The following is a 22290-nucleotide window of genomic DNA, read 5'->3' on the forward strand; positions in this document are numbered from 1 at the left end:
AGAAAGAACAGACATCCAACGCTACTGTCAAGGAGAGGTCAGCCAACGTTTACATGGTTTACATCACTGCCATCACCCTGTTCCGTGTATTCACTGTTATTCTCCTATGATTTTCCGAGCACGTCGAAGTCCCATTATTGTATTCAAACAGCAGCGCTCTATAAAATAAGAACTCTATAAAATAATCGCTCTTTTTGCTCCTCAACATTCCATCATTTCCGTCATGTGATAAATGATGTACGCAGGAACTAAGACGTAATAAACCTGACGATTTCAAAATTGTTTTGCAAGAGAAAATAACGCTTTTTCATCTTGCGAGAGAATAATAAACTGTCCAAACATTGTAACAAAAAACACAGCAAGATGGAAAATGCACGTTCATTCAAATAAATAGTTAGCGATTTGCATTGTATTTGCACATTCCCTACGTAAATTGCACCTTTTTCTTTTTTTTCAATACATATTTCGTCAAGTATATACAAATGTACATATTCACAAACACGGGCCTTGATTGAAAGCGCTCTGGTCGGACAGAACGCGACCTCTGCTGAAAACCGTTCGCCGTCTTTTCATTATACAACGTTCGCGGGCAACAAGAAGAGCGATTCGATTAAAATGTCTTGTTCCAGAAGCTGTGAAAACGAGCAAGCGCGCAAGAGTCTCTACAAAACCGCTGCGCTTGACAAAAGCTTACAAAGTGTGCAGAGAGCGAAGCCTTGTCCAGGAAGTGCACTTCAACATATGAGTTATAAGAGGCTCGATGTGTGAAGAGGTTTACGCTGGTTTGAGACAGAGACAGAAGTCAGACTACATTGCTGCGTATAAGGCTGCGCGTGTGAACAGTGCACAGAATATTACCTATAACAATAAGATGGTAGATCCGTGTGTGTGTGTGTGTGTGTGTGTGTATATGGCTGCGGGGAAATGGCTTTAACGACTTGAGAAGAATCCAAGAAAATGCATTCACAAACTGCTTTGGAGCTCTCTCTTAAATAATCTCTCAAAGCTGCCTCAAATAAATACTCCGTACGACAATGGTTTCCCCTGTTTCCAACATCTCCGGGCTCTGCATCGAACATCCGTCTTAGCTCGTCTGCGGTTTATGGAGGCTCTCGTTGTCCTGGTTCTGTTTGTTCAAAGCGTCGAGAGCCGTCTGCGTGTTCTTGCGTTCCTCTACGGAGCAGTTGGACACGGCGTTGGCCATGATGCAGAACTTCCTCAGGAGGATCTCCCGGAGGAGCAGATACACCCACGGGTCCAGGATCTGGTTGAGGGAGGCCAGGCGGATGGCGGTGAGGAAGAAGTTGCAGTCCAGCTGGTAGTCCCGGCCCGGGTTTACGTTGGTGTTTTCGCTGGTCGGGCTGCACTCGTGGGAAGAGGTTTGAGTGGAGATCATCCGTAGCATTAACACCTGCAAAATACACAGTGGAATGTTAAAAAAGAAGGATATATAAGAAGGATTGTGTATCTATCTGAACACAATGTTTTATCATAGCAAAACATATAACACTTTCTGTATTCTGTTGTTATTATCGGCATAGCATCAGGCTGCATCTATTTGTGATTTTTGCAACGTTTTAGAGCAGGATTCTGTTCTGAGTGCACATTGTAAACAACTCCAGGAGCATTTACATTTGAGAGAAGACTGATATACTTACCGTATTTTCCTATAAGTCGCACCTTTTTTCATAGTTTTATACTTATATTTATACTTATATACTTATACTTACACTCCAGAGCTACTTATATGTGACATTATTTGTCATTTTCCCACTTGCAACCACATTTCATACTCCAGTGCAACTTATATATGATTTTTTTCTTCTCTATTATGCATTTTTTGGCTGGTGCAACTTATACTCTGGTGCGCCTTATAGTCAGGAAAATACGGTATACAAGAATCCTATGCATTTCAGAACATGTTTTTTAGAGGTCTAAGGTACACTATGTTTCTATTAAAAGAAACATATTTGCAGAGAACGTTCTATCGTCAAATGAGCTGCAGGCTTTATTGCGATGTTGATTTGATTGTGATATATATGTGGAGGTCTTGCGTTCATACACCAGCTCTCCACCGGGGAAACTGTACAAACAACAAACTATAAACCCAGCAGAGAAGGACCTGTTTATGACACCCTGAAGTGCTTTGCAGATAATGATGTTTTTAGAGAGGAGACAACATTGCTGGAATTGTAACGCAATGTTTCATACGACTATTAATTGAAATATACTGTATTAAGGGTGGACAATATATGGAATTATAGATCATATGAAGAATGTTGTTTTGAAGAAAGACAAAATTGGAGTACCAAGTATGTTGCTTATTTAAAAAGAGATTATGTTGTAAATATTCAAATAATGATATGTGATATTTCTAAACTTTTGAGATACATTGAGGGCATTACATATTTGTCTAATAATTCAACCTAAACTAACGTGCTTAAAAACATTTCTGTTGGATTGACATAATATAGTCTCGATCAGAATACTCCAAATAAATATTGAGATTTTCATTTTTGAGATATTTCGTTCTCAATAATCACACAAGATACATCAGCGATATATCTTGTGTGATTTGATCAGTATTTTTTATTTTATGTATTTATAGCAGGGGAAAAACTCAATGAGACAAGCTGTCTTTTTCATGAGTAGGCCTGTCAAATTTAAAATACATAAAACAAACAGTAACACAGAATATCGAGCTAAAATGTCAATAAAACAAACAATAAAACAAGCTAACAAACGTACAAACACACACTCGGACATACAATATGGAATAAAATCATGTGAAGCTAAAGCACTGGCAACAACCAATGCCATTAATATATATATATATATATATATATATATATATATATATATATATATATATATATATATTTTTTTTTTTTTTTTAATCAAACAAAAAAACAAGATACTTTTTACAACATTAACTAACTAATATTGTAGAAAGGCCGGACGTAGAATAATAATAATATATGACATTACAGCCTGCTAAAAATCCTCATTCCATATATTTAAGGCAGTTTAATTCTCCTTTTCTCACCTAAGCAGCCACAGTGCACTCACTGCCAGTCACAAACTTGTTAAAGAGTTTACACAGCAACAAGTGACAGACAACATTTAAATACCAAATCAATAATATGCAAATCACTGCCCACTTGGACAGACAGTTTGGCGAGTTCACAAACAGCATGCACATTTATTATCTATATTATGCAGCAGGCGAAATCCCCTGAATATTGATGGACAAGTTCACGCATTTCCACCAGTAACAGATACTTTTTTTCCCCACACATGCTCCATTTATGCTCCTTACAGACCAGTGTTTCTATTAATATCCACAGAGGGACTTATAAATATGTAACAGACACAGTGCATGACCTCCGCATCACCAGCAGACCCTTCCAACAGGGCCCAACTAAGTGGATTGGCCCTTAATTGGAAATGACAGATGCGCTTCAAAGACCGAGGTCATATTATAGTATAAAACAGTTAAAGGCAAAAAAATAAAAAATAAAAACACACACATGGTTACAAACTATTAGGATCTTACCAGCAAAGGGGACCAGCATGTCAGCAGGACGCACATGATCCCTAACAACTGGATAACCGTCTCCGTGGTGAGCCTCTCCCACTGTTTGGAGGAGTAGGACGTCCCGGACTTGGTCTTGCACCGCAGGATCAAGCCCCGTATGGTCACCACGTTGCACGAGAACGTCACGAGCAGCGAGAAGATCCCGAGCGCGGCGAAGGTAACGGCGAAGAACATGTTGCCGGGCACCTCCCGGTCCCCCGCGCTGATGAAGCACCACGTCCCGGGCCACTGGCGCGTGTACTTCCCGACCCCGGCGATGGGCAGGAGCGCAAAGAGCAGCACCAGGCACCATATGACGGCCAGGGTCTGCTTGGTGACGCTGGTCTTCATGTGGTTGGAGTACCAGTGCGGGTTCGTTATGGCCGTGGCCCTTTCTATTGCCATGACGCTGGACATGAAGAGCGCGCAGAGTCCAAAAGTTGTCAGGCAAACGCCGAAGAAAGGACACAAGAAGCCAGAGGAGTCGACACGGTCCCATTTCAAGCCGGCTCTGTAAACTGATATGACTATTGGACTGGTCAGGAGCTGTCCGAAGAGGTCCGTGAGCGCCAGGGACCCGATGCAGAGCAGGAACGAGCGTTTTCTTTTGTTTTCCTTTTTCCTGTACGAAATATAGACAAGGATGAGCGCCAAGGAGTTCCCCACCATCCCGGTCACCATCATAGTGATGGGGTAACCGACGGAAACGGATCTGCAGCCGGAGTTCTTGGTGGCGTTGTCCCCGTGCGCGCTCCTGGACGCGTTGGGGCTCAGCATGTCTCCAAAAGTCGCTCGCGGGTCCTCCAGGGAGTCGCACGCGTCCCCTGTCATCGTCATCCCGCTGGCAGAGACAAACGCGCGCGCGGATGAGGACCCATGTGTGTGGGACGTGGACCGCTGCTGGTGATGGGGAAAGTGCGCTGCGTAAAAGCGCGTCTGCGTCTTTACGCGCGGGAGAGAGAGGGAGGCGGGACTGTTTGTGTGTGGCCCCCAGGTGGCCCCTCGCACAGTCACGCACTGCGCTCATCTACTTCCGTTTTTAAGTGTAGATTGATTGGGTCCAAATATGTCCCACACGATGTTGAATGTGGTGGGACATGGGACGGACTCTGGACATTTAAGCTCTATAACTCAAAATCATTCTTGTTTTATAGCAATCCTTACGCACTGAGAGGATGGAATAGCAATTAGACGCAATATATTACAAACCTGAATGCCAGGACAGGGTAAAGATGATGCTTTCAATTAAAATGATGTTGTTTATTTGGTATGGGACAGTTTTCACAGCAGCCTACACGTGGGATCAATGAAAACGTGGAATATTCTTTAAATAAGTGGGGACGTGGGACAGGTGCTTAAATGCAGGCAGGACGTTTTGTATTGAATGCATCTTATGGAGTTGTAAAAGTCTCAACTCTACATATGATGCTCATCCTATTAGAATTAAGAGACATTAATGACCAACATATACGTATGTCCATATACTTCAATCATTTCAATGCAAACCAATTTCCTCTCATCATTTCTCAGCTGTCAATCAAGTCCGCAGAGGAGAGGGACAATTAGATTCCAACTCTGACTGGTTTCACCTCAGTGTCAGGACTGAATAGAGGAAGAAAACATTGTAGAGCTGGATGCTGAGCCGGAGGTCGAGTCTGAGTTAAGCGCCACCTGTTGGCCGCCAAGGCTACTACAGGCGTTTACACAGGTGATATAGTAGATCCATGACTGTAGCTCACTTGAGACTTATAAAGCGTCTCAGAACATGTGTGCATTTTAAACATGTAAGAAACGCTTCACAGTCATTTTTAAATTGGTTTATTTACACGTGTACATTATGCTTTACCAATAAAACATTGTACTGCAGATGGGTTATTATTAGTCGTTTCTAACCTTGCTCATTTCTTTTTAAAATTGTGAACGCAATAATTAGCATGTTTGCTTTGACAAGAATGGTGTTAAAGAAATGTAACAAATCTAAAACCAAACTATGATAAACAAAACGTATTAAATCGATTCCAAAAATATGAATACTTACCTTAAAAAAACTAAAAGGCCATAATTACACTGCTACATCCTTTTTTTTGGTATAAAATAAATTGTATGGGGTGGTCTCAAGCGTTCCTTTGAAACGTTTAAAAAGTGACGTTTACAATGACACTGATACACAAAATAATAGATTTTGTGAAAACTTTTGACAGAATTAATCATCTGAACAATTGTTCTGGACATCGACATTTACAGATTTGTCAATAGATTGGGTTGGACTGCATTTGTTCAAGGACAAAAATAATAGTAACTTTGAGAAAGCCGATCGACAGTATACTGAATGGTATTTGAGATCTTGAAACACGACATGCAATGGTATTGGGATTTCTTTTTTGAAGGCCGTTTAAAATTATTTCTTTTTTGAACTAGAGCCAGAATTTGATGAGCCAGGGGACTGCTCACGCCTCCTGCAAACACAAACACAAGGGAAGGAGAACAAGGTCAGCAAGCTTAAGGATTTGTCATCCATTATTAAGTCTAAACAATGTCACCAGTATAGCATAGAAATCCCCAGATATAATAAAATGGGATAATTCCAAAAGAAGGCAACAGACGTCTAAGTATGATCTGTGCCACTGTGGTATTCCACATAAACCCAAACCTTTCGGACGAATGGGATCTAGAACGCCTGCGTTTCCTCCCTTCTGAAGAGGAGCGGGAGCGGCTGCGTTTGAGCGTCCTCTCAGGGGAAGAGGAGGGCGAGCGGGAGGCCTTCTGAGACGAGCCCTTTCCAGACCTGGAGCTGGATCTTGTGAAAGGATAAACCAAGTGCAAAGGTCAGTAAAGTCATCATCAAACCGCTCACAAACAAGGCAACTTTTTTTGGGCTAATATTACTGATGAGAGCTGCTTGATCAAGCCCCAGGTTTACAGTCTTCTTCATTTCTGTTCTAATTTAGACAACTTTCCAAATTTAAATAATTTGACTAAAACAAGTCATAATAGTTTGGCCAGTTTCGTGTCAGACTACAGTGAAGGTAATTTAAACTAGGCCAAAGGACTGTTTGCCCCTCACATCCACTCTCTGAGGGAGAGTGCATGTCACCTCATTCACCTGGAACGGGACCTGGAGTGAGATCCAGACCTGGAGCTGGACGAGCTTCTAGAGCGGGACCTGGAACACAAAACAACCTTTCCAATCATCTAAATAAAGCGCGATAAGTGGCTTCATCTGTGATTACAGGTAAGAGAGCATTAAACCTCAAAATACACTGAACATGAAATTACTACATTTCTGCAGCGCAACATGACACAGATCTATATGTCAAGTATAGTATATAGACAAAATAATATACAACATTTAACACTTCAAATATCAGAGCATGTGGCAGTCAGAAGTGGAAGCATCTTCATAATATCATAATTTACACACGCATTTAAATATATTGGTTTGAACTCTGATGACATAACTGTAGGAAAGCTGCAGAAAAGTCATTTGTCCTGATGACAGCTGATCATGATATTTCATAAGTTCTGTATGCTGTCCTCTACTGACTGCGCTCATGTCATTACAGTATATTTTCTACACAAAACAATACATTAAAAGAAAATGCAATATATTTAATGCTACAACAACAAATGAGGGTTTAAGGGTGGAGGAAAACAAAAAAAAACAATCAGAAGACAAATACTTGATATCATTCAATGCATAAATGGAATATAGAGCTGATACTGACATTTTGCCCGTTGTTACCCTTTGACCTGTACCCGTTTACCTGGACCTGGACCGTGAGGCGGAGCTGGAGGAGCGAGAAGAAGAGCGAGAGCGGGACGAGCCCGAGCGACTGCCCTTCTTCTCCTCCTCTTTCTTCTCCTCCTTCTCCTTTTTCTCCTCATCCTCGTCACTGTCTAGGTTGTACTTTGAGAGATCGCCGTCTTCATCCTCCTCCTCCTCCTCATCGTCCTGGAGATTTTATACATACACGCTAAGTCCAACTCCAAAAAGTTAAATTTTAAAAACTTTACATTTAAGGTTTATTTATTTGAACGTTTGTGTCACGTTCACACGACACAAGTTTGATTTTGAAAAAGCGTGAATCAAGTGTGAATGTAAGAAAATTAAAAGGCTTTAAACAATTACATTTAACATCGAGATTCCTATGGTCTAATAATAGAATTAAAGTAGTTATTAAACACTTAACAGGGCTCTGGACTAACCTTTTTCACTAGTGGTCCGACGCATTTTAGTTTAGTTGCACAAATAATGTAGCAGAAGACGAGCCAATCACAATCACAATGAACTAACGGCAATGACAATCCAATCATAAAACTGCCCCACATTGGAAGCACATGTTTTTACCACTGACGGGGATTTGGCGCAGCAGAAACGTAGCGTTGGGGCAGAAAACTTTTTCACACAAGGCCCCGTCCACGACACCTTTTGTCTTCACTCTCACAGAGCGACTGATATTTTTAGTAACACACGCGGCAGCAAAAATCACTCGCAGTCCAGAGCGCTGCTTAAAAATGTAACAAGATTATCTTATGTTATAACGGAGCTCGAGTTAAATTAACTTACATCCAACTTATATTTCGAGAGGTCACCATCTTCCTCCTCTTCTTCCTCCTCCTCGTTCTCTTCAGCTGGTTTTGATTCTTTCTTTACGCTTTCTTTCGATGAAGAAGGGCTACTAGCTTTTCCTCTGAACTTTTTCTTTTTTCTACCAAACTGCAACGAGACGACATTTAAGCAAAACAGGGAATACAATCTCTTACAAATACAATCAGATTTTTGGAGATGTCAACAACACTGACCTCATCATATTCTCCATCAGACTCCTCTCGTTCAATGTACTCCACGTTCTCTCTCTCATTGAAGCCCCCGCCGTAACCTGACCAGGAAATCAGACAGGATCTTACGGTACAGTAACATAACGAGTACAGTAACATAACGGTACAGTAACACAACGGGTACAGTAACATAACGGGTACAGTAACATAACGGGTACAGTAACATAACGGGTACAGTAACATAACGGGTACAGTAACATAACGGGTACAGTAACATAACGGGTGGGTAATACTCTGCTACATTTACCTGAATACATTGTACATTTCAGGGTAGCTATCTGACACCAGACTTTCAGTCCTACTTCAGTAATGTTTAGTTTAAAGTATCATAACCCTTAAGCTGAGAAATGGTTTCGGTTAATCTTCTCACTACGAGAAGGTCAAAGTAGCAAGAGCTTCACATGAACAAGTTTAAATGATATGAACATCTTCTTAAATAAATACATCTTTTGCCTGTCCCGATTACATTAACTCCAACACATTTTGCGTCCAAACGATTGTAAAGATCTCAAATAATAATCTCTTCAAATACCTTTCACTTCCACTTGAGTAATATTTTACAAAACAATCAATATCAGAGTCAAGTATTTGCTGCTTAAGAGCAAAAGAAGACATACAAGAGCTTGACATTTTCTTACCTGTTCTTTCTTCAAGCTTGGCATATTTCGGCGTGTTACACATGTTGCATTCAGATCGCCTCGCCCAGTTCACATTGCCACATCTAGAAGAACAAATCGAAAAGGATATGTTAGATTATATTAAAAAAACATTTCATATGAACATGAAGAACAAGTCAGTTACGTTTTACACTGCCAGTCATTTGCACTAAAAAGTCCTCTGCTTTTTTCAGCCAGAGTTTTTCCAATTTCAGTTCCTCCTGCTTTCATCATCTTGGCCTCGGTGGTTTTGTCTGACAAAGAAAAACAAATACTGAAAGTGAAATGCGACAGAAATCAAGTTAAACGCAGCAGAATGACAGCTTACCTCTACCACATCTGTTACAGCTAGTTCTCCTTGCAAAGTTGACATTTCCGCACCTGTAAAGTGTAAACAGCGTGTTGTGATATGTGACCTTTGTTTGCACATCCAGGCTGTTTTTAAAATGGTAAATGACTCTACTTCTAGCATCTGGTTTAAAGCTTAGATACACAGATTGAATTAGCAGGAAACATGATACTGTCATTTTGCAGTTTGGATCCTCTTGATAGTCAACAACATGTCTGTGGTTCATCATGGCCAATGCAAATCACTCAGACTAAGCTAGTTTAGGTGGTTTGCCTCAGGTGATATTACAGTGTTAGTTCAAATCCATAATAATATAGGCATAAAATAACGTATTATGTCCTTAGTTACAGGGCATTGCAACAAACTAGCAATGGCAAAACCAGTGTGGTCAGTAAAACAAAACCCCACAAGGCCTAAATGGACTGCGCTGGGTGCTAGAAGCTAACAGCTAGCTAAGTGCTAATGTTTATTGATACTGTTCAGTCTTGAGGTCATACGCGGATCTATGTGTTGCGTGATCATTGAGAGAGACTCACTTTTTATCGGGACAAATCCAGTCCCCGTCGCTCACTCGAAAACTCTTCCCTGACATTCTGAGTCCTTCACACTCCAACACTACAGCGTGTTAGCTGCTGTTAGCTGCTGATGTTAGCTGCTGCTGCTGCCCAATGTGCCCTGTGAACGTGCTCCGCCTCTGCTGTGACGTGCCTCTGTGTTCAGCTCATTCAGACGCACTAGCGCCCTCTGGTGGAGAAGTCAAGACTCTTCTGTTCGCGTTTGTACTTCAAGAACACTCATCAATAATGGTGTTGAGTCACCACCACTAGCTCTAATTTAATCTAAAGCCAAAACATTATCATGATGATTTAGTATGGGCCAGAAGGATATGAAATTATAGTTCTGGAAGATCACTATTATATTCACAGTAAGGTATATAGCTTAACACTGGGTCGTCTCCTACGTATATTCAGATACTCTCTCAACAGTTGTAATGCACGTTATTAATTATTGGACTCCGCATTTGTTCTGCACTAAAAAAATGAACCACTAGATGGCAGTTAAGGCTTAGCTTTACCGCTGCAAATTGTCACACACCCTCCCTTGATCGTTTGTCATTTTCACCTTTAGAGCAGCAGAGAGTGACTATAGGTTAGTTGAGCTTTTTGTAATCCTTAAACTCAACATGTGTTGAAGATAAGCAGTGTAGTTGACCATAGTTCTGTAATAACTTTATAACACGTGTGTGCCCTCAGTGAATAGACCACTGTGACAGCCTGGACACTGCGTGGAGTGGGCTAATGTTCTATGATTGCCTGACATCAGTGATGTCAAGAAGCAGATGATCTAGTGTTTTGTGTTTCAAAAAACAAGAGAATCACATTTGTCTCCGATCCAAAAGATTCCGTCAATTAAGAATGGATTGATTCTGTCATTATAAGCCCATATCTGACCTACAACCCACCGAGAGAGCTTACCACAGTGAAACCAGCCATGGCATTGACTGACACATACATACTGTATAACTGCCAACAGTGCACACATAGAGTGAAAATTCCAGTAAGAGTCCATGTGCACCTTTTGTCAATGTGCGTTTTTAAGTGCATTTGCCTTGGTCTCTTGGAGTGTGTGTGGCCGTCAATGTCAGTGGCCTTGGAGGTCACTGCCACAGCTGCTGCACGACCCTGAGCCACATCACTGACTCTTACACTGTTTTAACTGCACTCCATTACGGTCCCCTGTCTAACTCCACCAAAACCACTCAGGCTTGTCCTCCACTTTTCAGCCTTGACGGGTTTATTTAATTGAATACACTCCTGATGATTTGAGCCCATTTTTAATCATACAGTGTTTTAATCTCCTTGTATCTGTTAGGCTGACATAGGCTTGATTTATGAGCCCTCAGAACAAAGATTATTAGGCGTAGTAGAGGCCAGTAAGATAAGATATGGAGTCTGGAGTCACATGTCGGGATGTGTCCTCTATGTGTTCAAGGAAATGACTTGCAGACCTCATCAGTGGCATCTGAAGCGCAATATGAACACCCGACAATCTTGTCCAAAGAGTAAGATTATTGTTTTTGTTTTGAAAAAAGCAATCTTTTTAACTCTTTGCAAGTTCAGCTAAAGATTGCTTTTTTGCTATTTTGCCAAATAGCTATAAGATACTGTTGTTTTTCTTCCTTTTGCATATTTTGACTTCCACAATAATCTGCCCCTGTGCATTACAAATAGGGCTATTGTATATGCACTAACAGCCCCCATTTAAGAAGTTTGGGATGGGCACTAAGATCTCTATGTCTATAACCTATACTGCAATGTACCAACAAAAAATAAACTAAAATCTCTGCTTTGGACCCAACCTTCATCAGAACTAATGAGTGCATGTAGCCTACACTTCCTTGTGTCTGTTGTTAATTTGATCTTTCTCAGGCCAAAGTCCGTGCAGTACGAAACCCCTGTGATATGTTTCTCTCTCTTCTTATTTCGCATATAAACAGCCATGTTTTGTTTAGTACTGACTGACCATGCCCCCGCTTGACTATCCACCTATCAATCACGCCGAGCTAAACTCTGAGAGATCAGGCAACACATCTTTGTAACATTTTTTTTAATTCTGTGTGTTCTTGGCTGGTCCAGGCAACCGTAGAGTGGTAGTTTTATTTGGCATAGCAGTAGTGGTTGGGCATAAACACTTCCCTTTTACTCAAGAGATAAATGGTAGCGCAGTTTCTATCTATAAACTCAACCTGCCAATGTTGTTGCATATTTGTTTGCAGCCAGAATGGCACAAAAGATTGTATAAGCAGTCAGCCAATTAAACAGCAATTAAGTAAACCATGTCCCATTACATTTAAGTGGCTCTGGTATGGACCTTTTCTTTTCTTTGACCAATGTACACCCCTGGATCTGATAACATCCCTGTTCAATACTAGTGACAGCCGAGATACTTCATGGATGTCAATGAAGCTTTAGGCCACACTGACACACTTTTCTCTCCCACAGGCTGGTCATGGCTGGGCGTTCCTGCACTGCACGGTCTGACAGGGGAAGGCATGTATGAAGGCTTGGAGAGCCACTTGGGCTTTCCAAACCTGACAGATGGCACTGAGCTGTTCCCAGGGAAAAGTGGCAAAGAGTTGGACGAGGGTGCCTGGCATGTGCTACGATCCATTCTTGAGTACCATGAATCAGCTCTAAGCACCAGGGTGACTTGGGTTCCCCTATGTCAGTGTTAGACACAAGTGAAAGTAGATATTTGCTCCAATCAAGGTCAAACTTTTTCACAATTTGTAAAACTGTTCGCCCAAGTCACAAAAATAATGTATAAAAGCAATTTTCAAAGTACACACTCACAATTCCAAACTTCTGGCCATTAAACATTTCACTTAGATGGTAGTTTTACTGTAAGTTGATCAAAATTGGGCAATTAAATACATGGATTATAACAATTTATTTGACATAATATTCATCGGTAGTATTAACATAATTAGAATGCAATATTACAATTTACAGTGCGTTTTGGTGGGCAAGGTTACGTAATATAATAGTTGTGAAGTAAGAGTAAGTGTGCTGTATTAAATTGTGAGGGAATAGATTTGGTTTTTGCACTCCATTATTCCCTAAAGAAATCATTGCTGATTAAAGCTTATTACAGCAACAATCGCAGAGCAACTCATTGAAATGAAGCCTGTTTGTGCAGCACCAGAATGCTGTATCTATGTGTGCACTTCCACAGCAAAACTGGCAGTGCTGGCAGATGTGTAGCAGCTTTGTGCTGTGCTCTCATCTGGCCCTTATCACTAAAGCACATTAATTTTGAAAGTCATAGAGCATGCATTTTACAGTCCACTCCCAACACTTCTGCTAAACGTAATCTCCAAAACATGATAGTAGGTGCAAAACTTTAAAGCAGTAAATCTGCCACTTAGCTGCATTGATAAATACCGGGCATACAGTCTTTTTTGATTTGGGTGAAACATATTGCAACATTTTATGACCAAAAACAAATGCATAATGTTGGAAATTAGCACAACTTACAATTTGCAGAGATTTAATAAAACGTTTGCCAATATTGTGATTATTGTGGGTAGTTAATTTATTTATTTAAACAGGAAGTACCTTGTTGAATACAAAAACACATAAAACAAACAGTAAAAGAACATCTAGTTAAAATGCCAATAATATAATCAATAAAACAAATTAATCAATACAAAAAGATAGTTGATTGAGTTATGTTGCTTTTACCCCTACATAGAGCGAACTTGTCCTTAAATGACAGGAGAACAACACAGATGCTTAACCTTGTATGATTCACACTGTTAAGTGCAGCTGCTTTGAAATGTTGATCCTTGAGCTCAATCCAATACTAGAAAAGAAGAAGAGAAAAACTTACAAAAAATACCACTTATAATTGGTCCTCAATATATTGCGTGCATATGCTTGTTGCGGCTGATTACAGTATATTGAATCTCATCTCCTCCCTGTGTGTTTACTTGAGTAAAATGCTCTACCTTGAGGGCTATTACAGAATCTTGTTCGTCTATCTTGACTGTGACCACACGAGGATACCTGAGTTGATCTTTAGCTTTTCTGTAGACAGCTTGTGTGTGTTGAGTCCAGCAGATCTTGACAGAGAGTGATTCTGGCACGGAGTGTATGAGCCATAGTTCTTTAAATGGAATCTGAGATATATCCAGCGATAAAGTGTTTACAGGGTTAGAGGCGAGACCACTTGATGATTTTCGTGTTTCGGCACAAAATGCAATATCCAAAGCCATGCCTCCACCAGGGCCCGGCCGGGGGGATGCTCTCCTCTGTCATCTCTCAAACGCCAGTGTCAGGTCGGAGCGGCGGGCAGGGCTTTAATTGCCACACATCACTTTTGGGGATGACTCGAAAGGGAAAAGAAATCAATGTCCCCTCTGCACAGATGCCAGACAGAATAAAGTGAGTATCATTCAACCTGTGGCCTCTCGTGCCTGTGTATGTCTAAGCATGAAGTGAAAAATAATAGGAAATACTCAAGTGCACAACAGTCCAATTCAATACAGAAGAGGAACAGTCTGCAGGGCAGAAACATGCATGTCAATAATTATATGTTATAATGAAGAAAGTTACCTTTTTGTAACTAACTGAAAGCAAGAGTGCGGTCAGTGTTACATGTGAGGCTACAGTCAGTGTTACATGTGAGGGTACAGTTAGTGTTACATGTGAGGCTACAGTCAGTGTTACATGTGAGGGTACAGTCAGTGTTACATGTGAGGCTACAGTCAGTGTTACATGTGAGGGTACAGTCAGAGTTACGTGTGAGGCTACAGTCAGTGTTACATGTGAGGGTACAGTCAGTGTTACATGTGAGGGTACAGTTAGTGTTACATGTGAGGCTACAGTCAGTGTTACATGTGAGGGTACAGTCAGTGTTACATGTGAGGGTACAGTCAGTGTTACGTGTGAGGCTACAGTCAGTGTTACATGTGAGGGTACAGTCAGTGTTACATGTGAGGGTACAGTCAGTGTTACATGTGAGGGTACAGTCAGTGTTACATGTGAGGCTACAGTCAGTGTTACATGTGAGGGTACAGTCAGTGTTACATGTGAGGCTACAGTCAGTGTTACATGTGAGGGTACAGTCAGTGTTACGTGTGAGGCTACAGTCAGTGTTACGTGTGAGGCTACAGTCAGTGTTACGTGTGAGGCTACAGTCAGTGTTACATGTGAGGGTACAGTCAGTGTTACGTGTGAGGCTACAGTCAGTGTTACATGTGAGGCTACAGTCAGTGTTACATGTGAGGCTACAGTCAGTGTTACGTGTGAGGCTACAGTCAGTGTTACATGTGAGGCTACAGTCAGTGTTACATGTGAGGCTACAGTCAGTGTTACATGTGAGGGTACAGTCAGTGTTACATGTGAGGCTACAGTCAGTGTTACGTGTGAGGCTACAGTCAGTGTTACATGTGAGGCTACAGTCAGTGTTACATGTGAGGCTACAGTCAGTGTTACATGTGAGGCTACAGTTAGTGTTACATGTGAGGGTACAGTCAGTGTTACATGTGAGGGTACAGTCAGTGTTACATGTGAGGGTACAGTCAGAGTTACGTGTGAGGCTACAGTCAGTGTTACATGTGAGGGTACAGTCAGTGTTACATGTGAGGGTACAGTTAGTGTTACATGTGAGGCTACAGTCAGTGTTACATGTGAGGGTACAGTCAGTGTTACATGTGAGGGTACAGTCAGTGTTACGTGTGAGGCTACAGTCAGTGTTACATGTGAGGCTACAGTCAGTGTTACATGTGAGGCTACAGTCAGTGTTACGTGTGAGGCTACAGTCAGTGTTACATGTGAGGCTACAGTCAGTGTTACATGTGAGGCTACAGTCAGTGTTACATGTGAGGGTACAGTCAGTGTTACATGTGAGGCTACAGTCAGTGTTACGTGTGAGGCTACAGTCAGTGTTACATGTGAGTCTACAGTCAGTGTTACATGTGAGGCTACAGTCAGTGTTACATGTGAGGCTACAATTAGTGTTACATGTGAGGCTACAGTCAGTGTTACGTGTGAGGCTACAGTCAGTGTTACATGTGAGGCTACAGTCAGTGTTGTGTTAGGGTACAGTCAGTGTTACGTGTTAAGCTACAGTCAGTGTTGTGTGAGGCTACAGTCAGTGTTACGTGTGAGGCTACAGTCAGTGTTACATGTGAGGCTACAGTCAGTGTTATGTGTGAGGGTACAGTCAGTGTTGTGTTAGGGTACAGTCAGTGTTACGTGTTAAGCTACAGTCAGTGTTGTGTGAGGCTACAGTCAGTGTTACGTGTGAGGCTACAGTCAGTGTTACATGTGAGGCTACAGTCAGTGTTACATGTGAGGCTACAGTCAGTGTTACATGTGAGGGTACAGTCAGTGTTACATGTGAGGCTACAGTCAGTGTTACGTGTGAGGCTACAGTCAGTGTTACATGTGAGGCTACAGTCAGTGTTACATGTGAGGCTACAGTCAGTGTTACATGTGAGGCTACAGTTAGTGTTACATGTGAGGGTACAGTCAGTGTTACATGTGAGGGTACAGTCAGAGTTACGTGTGAGGCTACAGTCAGTGTTACATGTGAGGGTACAGTCAGTGTTACATGTGAGGGTACAGTTAGTGTTACATGTGAGGCTACAGTCAGTGTTACATGTGAGGGTACAGTCAGTGTTACATGTGAGGGTACAGTCAGTGTTACATGTGAGGGTACAGTCAGTGTTACGTGTGAGGCTACAGTCAGTGTTACATGTGAGGGTACAGTCAGTGTTACATGTGAGGCTACAGTCAGTGTTACATGTGAGGGTACAGTCAGTGTTACGTGTGAGGCTACAGTCAGTGTTACATGTGAGGGTACAGTCAGTGTTACGTGTGAGGCTACAGTCAGTGTTACGTGTGAGGCTACAGTCAGTGTTACGTGTGAGGCTACAGTCAGTGTTACATGTGAGGCTACAGTCAGTGTTACATGTGAGGGTACAGTCAGTGTTACGTGTGAGGCTACAGTCAGTGTTACATGTGAGGCTACAGTCAGTGTTACGTGTGAGGCTACAGTCAGTGTTACATGTGAGGCTACAGTCAGTGTTACATGTGAGGCTACAGTCAGTGTTACATGTGAGGGTACAGTCAGTGTTACATGTGAGGCTACAGTCAGTGTTACGTGTGAGGCTACAGTCAGTGTTACATGTGAGGCTACAGTCAGTGTTACATGTGAGGCTACAGTCAGTGTTACATGTGAGGCTACAATTAGTGTTACATGTGAGGCTACAGTCAGTGTTACGTGTGAGGCTACAGTCAGTGTTACATGTGAGGCTACAGTCAGTGTTGTGTTAGGGTACAGTCAGTGTTACGTGTTAAGCTACAGTCAGTGTTGTGTGAGGCTACAGTCAGTGTTACGTGTGAGGCTACAGTCAGTGTTACATGTGAGGCTACAGTCAGTGTTATGTGTGAGGGTACAGTCAGTGTTGTGTTAGGGTACAGTCAGTGTTACGTGTTAAGCTACAGTCAGTGTTGTGTGAGGCTACAGTCAGTGTTACGTGTGAGGCTACAGTCAGTGTTACATGTTAAGCTACAGTCAGTGTTACGTGATAGGCTACAGTCAGTGTTACGTGATAGGCTACAGTCAGTGTTACGTGTTAAGCTACAGTCAGTGCTGGGTTAGTTAAATGTACGATTTAATTTTTGCCTGCGTAGATAGAAATGAAAAGCTTTCCGCCTAGGTCTAACCATCACAGTGAAGAACAATGGCAACAGCAGCGACATTGCTGGAGAAAATGCAATATTTCTACAATAGAAAAGTACATGTACATATTCTATTGAAATATTAAATATAGCCACTTTTGCAACAGAAGTTCAGTCGACCCAACATTCAAACTTTACTTTCAGCTCAGAGCTACATGAAATGACAAACAATGGATTCAACGAGGGTCAAACATTTAAGACCATGCTTAAAATGTTCCTTTTTGAAAAAGCTAATGGTCAAGCCTTTTAGTAACAGAAATAAAACCTAGTTTCCTAGCGACGCTGCCCTAAGAGCAACTATGCTGTGGTGGTAAGTATGGCAGGTCAACGATATTAAATATTTCAGTCCACCCGTCAACCTCACTGACATCTGGTACCACGAGCCTGACGTGTAGCCCTGGGTGCTCTACTACTACTAGATGAACCACCCTCTCTCCTCCTGAGTTGTTCTGGCTCTACACCTCTATCTGCAAATGGAAGCGCATCAGTCCTGGACAATCTGCAGCCTATCCGTCCATGCGAGTAGGATCTCTCCTTCACTGTGGTTTCTACACAGGTTTCTAGTTTTCCATGCCTTGAAGGAGAGTGTAAGGACAGGCGATGCTGGCACGGTTATTCATTTGTTTAATTGTTTAAAAAAACGTTCTGTTGGTTAAAGCAACAACTCTGGGACACCCACTAAGGCAACTGCTGTTGTGATTCTGAGTGTTACAAAAATAAATTGAATTGAGTTATTGTGGATGGACATGTTCTTGGAGGAACACCAAAACACCTTGAGGACACCCACACAGGGAGAATATATACTATACTGTATCCAACTCTCTCATATGATCAACAATAGAACTTCAGGATGTGTTTTGATGATGTATTTGATATTTACAAGGTTTTATTTACAGTAAAAAAATATATTTCTGGACAGACTCAGTGAAATGAACTATAGTAGTTACAATATAATAGCAGTATTTTGTCTATTATGTTATGTTTCCATCTTTATTCTTGTTACTTGCATAGCTCGTTTAACTACTGTTCTTTATTCTTATTCCATAACATAAAAAGGCAATCAGTGAGACAAAGAAGGCACAGACAGATTAGCGGAGAAGGGAAAAGGCGATAGGTAAACAATACTGTGAATGTAATTAAGTGACCCAACTTCAATTAGAGGCATAGTGTGTGGAAAATTGTTTTTGTAGCACAACGCACTCAACCATGCATTTGATCCCGCCATTATTCTTTGTTTTGTATTAACCCTTTGCAAAGTCACTTAGCTTTGTTCAGTCACTTCATAAGTTGCATGTCACCACCTTGTTACTTACTGAGAATACATTTGCAACAACCAGTGTGGGATAAACAATAAAAGTTTTGTTGCAAAAGTGATAGTCAAGTACTTTTCTTTTTAACTGTCACTGGACTGAGCAGCGATCTTACTTTCCTACCACCACCAAGTGAAGTACTCAGGTGAATGCAGCATTTTTGTTAACAAGTTTATTGATGCCTTCTATCATCAACTTATAATTCAAATTCTATTCTTTAAATTTAAAAAAATCTATTTTCCATAAGATCTAGTAAAATAAAAACATCATTTATTTTAATCTAATTTGTGAAGTGAATGAGGCAAGAAATTGAAACCTGGATCAAATTTTTTTTTCAGATTTGTATGTCCCAAATTATTGCAATTTCGAATTTGTACCCAAAATGCCTAATTGTATGTGAAAATTACATTACATTGTCCCCATACATTCATGTAAACCTACAGGAAAAAGTATATGTCTTGTATCCTATTTGATTCCTTGTTTTCCTTCTTAAGTTTTTCCCTGTTCATGGCCTCAGTGTTGTATTTTGAAATGTAGCTTTCCAAAGTTGATATATAGTAAAAGGGCTGGCGCGATGTTCAATCCGGATTTGTTTTTTGATGAAATTGTTTTAAATTAATATTGCAATTTCAAATATCCAAAATACAACGTAATGATCCACAGTCGTTGTAGATTAGAACTAAAACCCCATTATGGTCTTCTTCAAATAGGAACACCTGTAAGATAGATCCCTTAGCGTGGAACTATCCAAATAATGACCATATCAGAAAAGTTACATTGTGCACTTTAATGTCACTAAGAGCCATTATTAGCTTTATTCTTTGAGAAATAATTTTTAATTGTTAATCATTTTCCAGGAATTTTCCAGCTGCAAGTGGAGCCTGGTATGTGTGCTGCCGCCTACCTCGTCTACCTGGCAGCACAGTTCCATGAAATATGTATATAACTTTGAACACCTGTGCATACTTCAAAGCCATTTAGTAGCCCTGGTCACAATAGCACATTTTATAATCCTTAATTGCAGGTTTTTGAAACACCATGACCATGTTTTTTTTTTCTCTTTCACACCAATGGCTAAAACAAAGCCACCTGCCCCGGCTTTTCCCCGCACCTCGCATTCGTGACAGTGCTCTGATTAATGTGATAGGTTGAATTTGTCTCATTATGTTGACACGGCCTAATAAATGCCTTGTAAACAGCCAGTCGCCTCTGTTAATGCATCATCATAATCCTGGATTAGGAAGGTGCCTGGCATGGCCAATAAATGCAATTAGGCACTGACTAGATTAATTCGCCCATGACCTGACTTTTTGGCTGTCCATTCTGAGGGGAGAGGTGTGTGTGTGTGTGTGTGTGTGTGTGTGTCGCTTCAGGGGAGAAGGCGTGCATAAAACACCTAGCCTATTAAATAACTCAAAACATAACTCAATTTAGGGTTAACTGTAATGTGTGGAAAATACTCTGGACTGGATTGAAATGAAAAACAAATCCCCCCTTTTTCCGCCTCTAATCTGTTTAGAACTATGGCATTATCAACAGGGACATCAGGGGCCGTGAAATGATCATCGACTCATGCTTAGGTCGCTCCACTGGATTTGTGTGAGAGTTTAGTGATGGTAGAAAACTGTTTTTGAGACTGTGAGCGCTGTTATGAGTAAAGGGACACTGTAACTCATTCATTTGTTTGTTTACCCAATGTAATTATCACTATGTTGAGTCACGTGAGATAGTTTATGTGCTGATTCAGATGTGCAAACACCCATCGAAATGAAACCATGAAGATACTTCTTTTCAGTTTTTGAATAGTTTTGTTCTTTCACTTTGTGCAACTGTTGAACTGTTACACATTTTTCCTGATGTCATTGTATGGGCATGGTTTTGGGGCATTTAAATCAGTTTAAATTTAAGATAAATGTTAAAAAAATGCAGTTTTGTCACTTCTAGTATGCTGAGAACTTAATATAAAAAGTAGTTGAGGAGATGTGTGAGTGGAGGGCCACACAGTGAAGAAAAGATGTTTAATTAATAGCCTTCATCATGTTTGAATGGTTGGTTTATCAGCACACCTGACAATCAACTGACAATTTTTTACCAATCTTCAACTTTGTCTCTTTGCACTGTCTTGCTTTAGATTGCATCATAGAAGCTACATGACACTCTTCATTTCCACAGCCAATTGCTCTCAGATTTTACCTCGCAATTTACCCAGTGACAGGAGATGGCATCACTTCAACAACAACAATCGTTTTCAAGTTGTAAATCTCAACTGACAGGCCCAACCCAAAACTCAATCTTCAAAATACAAAATAATTTCTAACCATTCTCATAGAAAACTGCAAAAGGAAAAAAAGGAAAAATATTGGCTTTTCAATAAAACATGTATGTACATATGTATGTACAATGTACATATTGTTCAAATAATGTGTTCATTATTTATTTCATTTTTTTTGTCAATCATTTTTGCCCTATACAGGCCTAAGGCCCGAAGTCACTGGGATAGGCTCCAGTCACCCGCGACCCCGAAAGGGAACAAGCGGTAGAAAATATAGATGGAGTTGTCAAAATTACTCATATTCTGATCAATACTAAAGCTAGTATCAAAACTAGATACTCATTTGATACTAGAATGACATCAATATACAAAATTGCACCTTCCCTGAATAGTTTTAGAGTTTGATCTATATCAAAATTAGTATAAAACCACACTGTAATTTTAAAGAAACTACTCATGGTGAAAAATGTGAAACTGTACATAGTTGAGTAGATATTAAACATTAAAAACAAAGAAAATTGAGCTACATTTAAATATCCTTTAGTATAATTAAATATACAGCTCAATGTTTCAAAGCCAGGTTGTTTCACTGCTATGTCTTCTTCTTTTTACACCTACAAAATCACAAAAAACAAGGCATCTCCTGCTCTGATTGGACAGAGCTCAGAGAAGATTCACACTATTTTTTCAAACGTTTGGTTAAAAACAATGCTTGAGTAGTACTTATCATGTGTCCTTTTTGCTACTTGTTTTGCTACATTTATTTGACTAGGTAAGAACCCATTGAGATTCAGACCTCCTTTTCAAGAGTGACCTGGGGCAAAGTGTACTTAGATTATTTAATCTGTACTTTTACTTGAACGCAAATTCCAACCACTGGTTGTAATTCCACTTTAGCATAGAACACTGGTAGGCTGTATTCGTAAGGTGTCATCATGGCAAAAGTAATTATACATTTATCCTGAATATTACTACTTTGTCTTCTTTGCAGTCGATACTGATGTGGAGTTTTCTGCCAAAGACATCTACCCGTCC

The 22290-nt window shown here is 40.7% G+C and overlaps 2 protein-coding genes across 3 annotated transcripts in view; both read right to left on the reverse strand.

Moving 5' to 3' along the window:
* Positions 1-1081: 1081 nt before the first annotated feature.
* ptger3 (prostaglandin E receptor 3 (subtype EP3)) lies at positions 1082-4408 on the reverse strand. The gene is made up of 2 exons (XM_072438740.1): positions 3557-4408; positions 1082-1411 (listed from the first exon to the last, which is right to left on the reverse strand). Exons 1-2 carry the CDS (start codon positions 4406-4408, stop codon positions 1085-1087), a joined length of 1179 nt encoding a protein of 392 aa, XP_072294841.1. The 3' UTR covers positions 1082-1084.
* A 971-nt stretch (positions 4409-5379) lies between these two features.
* Positions 5380-22290, reverse strand: part of zranb2 (zinc finger, RAN-binding domain containing 2) — a 65543-nt gene continuing 48632 nt past the window's right edge. Inside the window, exons 2-11 of one of the 2 annotated variants that reach the window (XM_072438419.1) lie at positions 9958-10065; positions 9401-9453; positions 9218-9326; positions 9055-9137; positions 8381-8457; positions 8145-8294; positions 7342-7529; positions 6681-6740; positions 6228-6374; positions 5380-6033 (exon numbers count right to left, since the gene is read on the reverse strand). In XM_072438419.1, coding sequence (XP_072294520.1) covers positions 5976-6033; positions 6228-6374; positions 6681-6740; positions 7342-7529; positions 8145-8294; positions 8381-8457; positions 9055-9137; positions 9218-9326; positions 9401-9453; positions 9958-10013 — 981 coding nt within the window. In that variant the 5' untranslated portion in view covers positions 10014-10065 and the 3' untranslated portion in view covers positions 5380-5975. Of the gene's footprint in view, positions 6375-6680; positions 6741-7341; positions 7530-8144; positions 8295-8380; positions 8458-9054; positions 9138-9217; positions 9327-9400; positions 9454-9957; positions 10066-22290 lie in introns of both variants that reach the window. The other variant, XM_072438418.1, reaches the window with a different exon arrangement.

The sequence above is a fragment of the Eucyclogobius newberryi genome, unplaced genomic scaffold, assembly GCF_026437365.1.
Source record: "Eucyclogobius newberryi isolate DKJ021-1_F unplaced genomic scaffold, fEucNew1.0.hap1 SCAF_9, whole genome shotgun sequence".
Classification (NCBI taxonomy): domain Eukaryota; kingdom Metazoa; phylum Chordata; class Actinopteri; order Gobiiformes; family Gobiidae; genus Eucyclogobius; species Eucyclogobius newberryi.

Coding starts and splice junctions, on each gene's coding strand:
- ptger3 (XM_072438740.1), bottom strand. CDS start 4,408: ATGACAGGGGACGCGTGCGACTCCCTGGAGGACCCGCGAGCGACTTTT. Junction 1,412..3,556: donor CATGCTGGTCCCCTTTGCTG/GTAAGATCCTAA, acceptor TGTATTTTGCAG/GTGTTAATGCTACGGATGAT.